Source organism: Medicago sativa, chromosome 1 (genome assembly GCF_051527215.1).
Source record: "Medicago sativa cultivar Bolivia chromosome 1, Bolivia_mono, whole genome shotgun sequence".
Taxonomy (NCBI): Eukaryota; Viridiplantae; Streptophyta; class Magnoliopsida; order Fabales; family Fabaceae; genus Medicago; species Medicago sativa.
In genome coordinates, this window is record NC_140749.1 from 66202166 (window position 1) to 66207584 (window position 5419).

Sequence of the window (5419 nt, forward strand, 5' to 3'; positions counted from 1 at the left end):
GTTAGGCTTAAGTACTATTAGTCAATTCTCGTTTCCAAAAAAACTAATTCCATGTAATTTTAATTTACAAATTAAAATTTATTTAAAAGGTTATTATAGAAATTAATGTATTTTATGGTGTAATTTTATTTTTACTTCAATTTTCTTCATTGCGGTGTTCTTGTTTATGGCACATGTGACTTGACATTGTAAATTGTTTGGGTGTTTCTCTTTGTGCGAGATGAATCACCTTTGTTAATGTTATACATTCCATTTTGGTTTGTTCAAAAAAAGAAATTAATGTATTTTAATATGCATACTTATAAATTGAACAATGTTAAGCCGAATTCAAAGTTTATTGTGATATGATGTGTTCTGTGATAATCATTTTTTTAAAAATTGAATCATGTAACAATTTTAAAATAATTACATTTAGTCATGATTTTAGGTGTCATGAACTCGAATGTAAAATATAATTTCAAGTTTCAATTTTATGTGTCATATGTTTAATGAAAATTAGTATTAAATGTGCTTTAATCATTTTTGTGCAAGTAGTTTCAATTTTATATCAAATTGACCCTAAAAATACTAATATTATTATACATCATAAACAATGAGGATTTGTTTTGTTTTAATGTCATTTCAATCAATTCCATTTTTTTTAAAGGATTAACAAAATTCATCTGGTTTTTGCAAGTAATAAAAGCGTGAGTCAATTACATGAAGGACAAATACATCATGATACATATAAAGAGAAAATGATAATTGTCTTATATATTACTTAATTAATGATGGGAAGGTTAATTGAAAACTATTATTTGTGAAGGTTGGTGATGTACAAAAATCTGAAATCTGTAAATCATGGTCTTCTTAGAAGTTGCATGTATGTTGTTACCCTATATATACATTGAATTGAAAAGATTGTAGTATATTAAAGAATATAAAATAAAAACACAAAAAATAAAGACATAATATATTGATCAACCTCAAAATCCTGCAAAACCAGCAAAACCAATTTGAGTGACTGAGATTTATGTGAGTTCTAGAACTCTAGCACAAGGCTCATTCTCAAAACCCTCACCGTCAACACCAAATTGTGAAAATTTAGGGTAACATCAGAGATAAGACGTTTTTGGAATTAACAACCATTTTAAAAACGAAAATAAACAACCAAGTTAAAAAAAAAAATTCAAAGCTTTTTTCTGAAGAAAAAAAAAAGACGGAAGAAATATGTGATGGAAAATGATTGAAGGATGAACCTATTTATAGTTCAATTGAGAACACAATTTTGTTAAGCATATAAATTGTTGTAATTACATTAACAATGAAAATGAATACACATTATAATTGTTTAATGTAGCAGTTGACTTTCTTACCATTTTATTTATCAGATTTTTTTTTTTTAACTTGACAATGAATAGAAATGTGTCACACAACCCTACTGACAGACAAATGTGCCTGGAAAAAAAATACAACTCCACAATTCTTCTAAATTTTTCTGATTTAAATCAATTTGATACATATACTAATATTATGCACCATTATAATTATTTTTTTGATCTCAATCGATTTGGTGTAACTGTGTAAGTAGAATTACTCCTTTTTTTTTTCAAATAAAGAATTAAAAAGAAGTTACATGCAATTTATTTCTATTTGTCTTCTAAGAATGTTGCCTTTTATAATTAGTGTCATACAAAATGGTGAAATAATTCTCAATTGCCAAGTGGCAAAATATTCATGTGGATGGCTATGAGAAGAGAAGCATTTAATTTGGTCATTGTAAATCATTCTCAATTGTATATAATATAGATATAGATAGATATAGATATAGATATAGATAGATATAGATAGAGATAGATATAGATATAGATATAGATATAGATATAGATATAGATTCATCTTGACATCATTTATTTATAAAGAAATCGTTAACGCCAATACTAATCTCAAAATAAAAATGAGGCATGTCCCAACTTATTATTTTCATTATTGTATCATCGTAATTTTAGCATTTGAATGAATGAAACTTCTTTTACTTAAAAGAAACTACTACAACTCCAATTTTGAATTTTCTTTTATTTTTTGTTCAAGTAATCTAAAGACTAAAATTCTTCTTTCAAAATAAATAGGCTTAATTACTCTTTTGGTCTTTTAACTTATTTTTTGGTTTCGTTTTGGTCCCTTAACTATTAAAAGTTTCGTTTTGTTCCCTTAACTTACTTTTTGGTTTCGTTTTGGTCCCTTAACTATTAAAAGTTTCGTTTTGGTCCCTTAACTTATTTTTTGGTTTCGTTTTGGTCCCTTAACTCTTCCTCCGTCAATCACTTTGGTCCTTTATGTTAGGATGAAAGTATTAGAGTTAAGGGACCAAAATGAAACCAAAAAATAAGTAAGGGACCAAAGCGAAACTAAAAAATAAGTTAAGGGACCAAAACGAAACTATTAATAGTTAAGGGACCAAAAGAAAACCCAAAAATAAGTTAAAGGACCGAAACAAAACTTTTAATAGTTAAGAGACCAAAACGAAACCAAAAAATAATTAAGGGACCAAAAGAGTAATTAAGCCAAATAAATAAATGGGATATTCGAAATGAATCTTTTATGTAATATACAATGTCCTGCTGATTCTGAACTTTCTAAGCACCATAAAAACTGACCGTTTAAAAAAGTAAAACTTCATTCTGAGGTGATCCGCTAAACTTATTGCTCACGTCACCAGTCGGTGGAGGTGTAGAAAAGAAAGAGAAGGATAACGTGTGTTTAGTTCTAGAGAACCAGCTTAATCTATCTTAAGAATTCCTGTTCTGGATGCATACAACATTGGTCTTCTATGTGTCATGCTGCATGCACTTTGTTGCTTCAAATGCCACCTGTACCTTCAAATATGGAACAACCATTTTCCCTTGCATGACAAGTGTAAATTCTCCATTCCTCTTTTTGTATCCATTAATTTCTTCTACATACCCTATTTACTAGTGTGTGTATATATACACACTCAGTTGCAGATCCACTGCAATAAATTAACACATAATCAAGGAAACGTAAAGCATCCAAATCAAAGTGCAGAATCATGAGTCAAGAGCAACCACAGAGACCACAAGCAGAACAATTCTTCGAGCAAGAACCTATCAAATATGGCGACGTTTTCAACGTCTCTGGAGAATTAGCATCACAGCCAATCAAACCAAGAGACGCAGCTCTCATGCAAGCAACTGAGAATCAAGCCCTAGGTCAAACCCAAAAGGGAAATCCAGCCTCCGTGATGCAATCAGCAGCCACAGTAAACACCGCGGCCGGCCTAGTAAACCACGACGACATCTCAGACATAGCAAAAAACCAAGGCATGAGTGTCTCCGAAACCAAAGTTGGTGCAAACCGCGTGATCACAGAATCTGTTGGGTCACAAGTTGTTGGACAGTTTGTTGAACCTGATGTGCCAATGAATGATCCTGGTTTGGTTTTAGACAAGAATGCAATAACCATCGGTGAGGCACTGGAAGCTTCGGCTTTGAGTCAAGCCGGTGATAAGCCGTTGGATCAGAGTGATGCCGCCGCTATACAAGCGGCGGAAATGAGAGCTACTGGAAAGAATCATACTGAGCCTGGTGGCTTAGGTGCCATAGCTCAGTCGGCAGCTACCAGGAATACTCGTACTATGCCTGATCTGCAGAAGACTACATTGGCTGATGTCGTATCGGTAACTTTTTTTACCTTGCGATATTGTTTTATGGGTCATATTAATTGGTGTTTAGGGGGCACTCTTTAACAAAAACAAGAAATGGAAATTTTTTATTGAAAATAATATTTCTTTTACTTTAAAAAATTCCATTATATTTTTTCTTAACTAGTAGCTATACTTAGGGGGACACCACTTAGGTACTAGTTATCATTTTTCTTGTTTTATTTAGTTCAGAAAGAATTGTAGAGATATTTTTGGTTTGATTGGACACATATTTAAAAATGAAATGAAGCTTAAATTATAGGACTGACATATAGTTGTTTAATGATTTGAATGGAGGGTGCGAGGGAGAAGCTGGGATCGGACAAGGCTGTAACACGAGAGGATGCAGAGGGAGTGATTGGAGCAGAGCTTAGAAACAAAGCGGACATGAGAACCAAACCGGGCGGGGTGGCTGCGTCGATGGCAGCGGCAGCTACGCTCAACCAGAACACGTTAGACTTTTTTTTTAATTAAAATTTCTTTCATGCATTGTTATATATATTTGTGGTTGTTCAATTTCTCTTTAACAATGTCTATTGTTCTACAATTTCGTGCAGGAAGAGCGGGTGAGACATGGAGATTCAAAGTTCTTAAGGCCGCAGATAGACTCAGTTTGAGTTGAAATGTTGTCTATGTTTTACTTGGATTGTAAGAAGAAAAAAAGTTATCTATCCATTTGTAATTTTTTTTTTTTTAAGAATGGTTTATTCCACCATATATAGGACATTTTTAGTTTGTACTTGGTAAATCTTGTAATGAATATAAGGAATTCTCATATCCTCTAAATTCTTATATCCTCTAATTTGAAGTAGTACATAGTTTTGGCCTGTGGTTCCTTTTGGGGTCAATTAGTTTGGCATGTGGGATGCACACAAGTGGACCGAGATGTAAAACTCATAATTTTTTTTCAAAAACAAAGGTGATGCAAGGAGCACTGTTAAATATCAACAAGCAAAAAAGAGGAACAAAAAAGAAGAGCAACTCGGTCAAAAGAGGAAAAAACGAGAGAGAATAACTAGGTCAAGACCTTCTAAAAAATACATGTTTCTTGTTAATTCAAGTTAGCATAATTGATTAGTGATTTAATTCAAGTTTGTTTGATTAAATCACATAGTAATCAAGTTTTGTTTGTTGAAAGTTACATTTTTGGTAGTTTTTAGTACTAAGTTGTTAGGGGTTGAGTGAGGACTGCTTTCTCAAGCAACTCAACAACACTTTGTACATAAGTATTTGTATGTGTGTGATTCACAATTTAATAAAATCATAATTTACACAATTCAAATCTCCTCATTCTCTTTTCTTCTTATTTTCTCATATTTTCAATAATCAAAACCCTTGTATTTGTGATTCACAATTTAATGAAATCATAATTTACATAGCTCTAATATCCTCATTCTCTTTTCTTCTTATTTTCTCATTTTCAATAATCAAAACCCTAGAAAACCCTAGCTTACTGTGAGCTGCGCTAGAACTTGGATTCACTAAGGAGCACAATAATTTTATGTATATTTTGTTGGATATTGTTTGTAAATGAAAGATTTCTTATGCAAAAGACTATAAAAATGTTTAGATGAGTAATACAAGAAACTAATTTTATTATTACATTTAATGGTAAAATAAATAAATAAAAAATATTGAAGGCTCCCTAAGTGCAAATATATTGTTATATGGAGTAATAGAACCACGCATTGCAAATGCATTATAATTTATATGATATCC

The 5419-nt window shown here is 31.4% G+C and overlaps 1 protein-coding gene across 2 annotated transcripts; it reads left to right on the top strand.

Annotated features, from left to right (window-relative positions):
- Positions 1-2584: 2584 nt before the first annotated feature.
- Positions 2585-4477, top strand: LOC146956521 (late embryogenesis abundant protein D-34-like). Of its 2 annotated transcripts, XM_085729291.1 has the most exons (3): positions 2585-3676; positions 3998-4152; positions 4258-4477. In XM_085729291.1, exons 1-3 carry the CDS (start codon positions 3050-3052, stop codon positions 4268-4270), a joined length of 795 nt encoding a protein of 264 aa, XP_085585417.1. In that variant the 5' UTR covers positions 2585-3049; the 3' UTR covers positions 4271-4477. The 2 variants fall into 2 exon arrangements, with proteins under 2 accessions (XP_085585417.1, XP_085585415.1); XM_085729289.1 differs by lacking the exon at positions 4258-4477 and having other exon boundaries at positions 2984-3676; positions 3998-4174.
- The last annotated feature ends 942 nt before the right edge of the window (positions 4478-5419 follow it).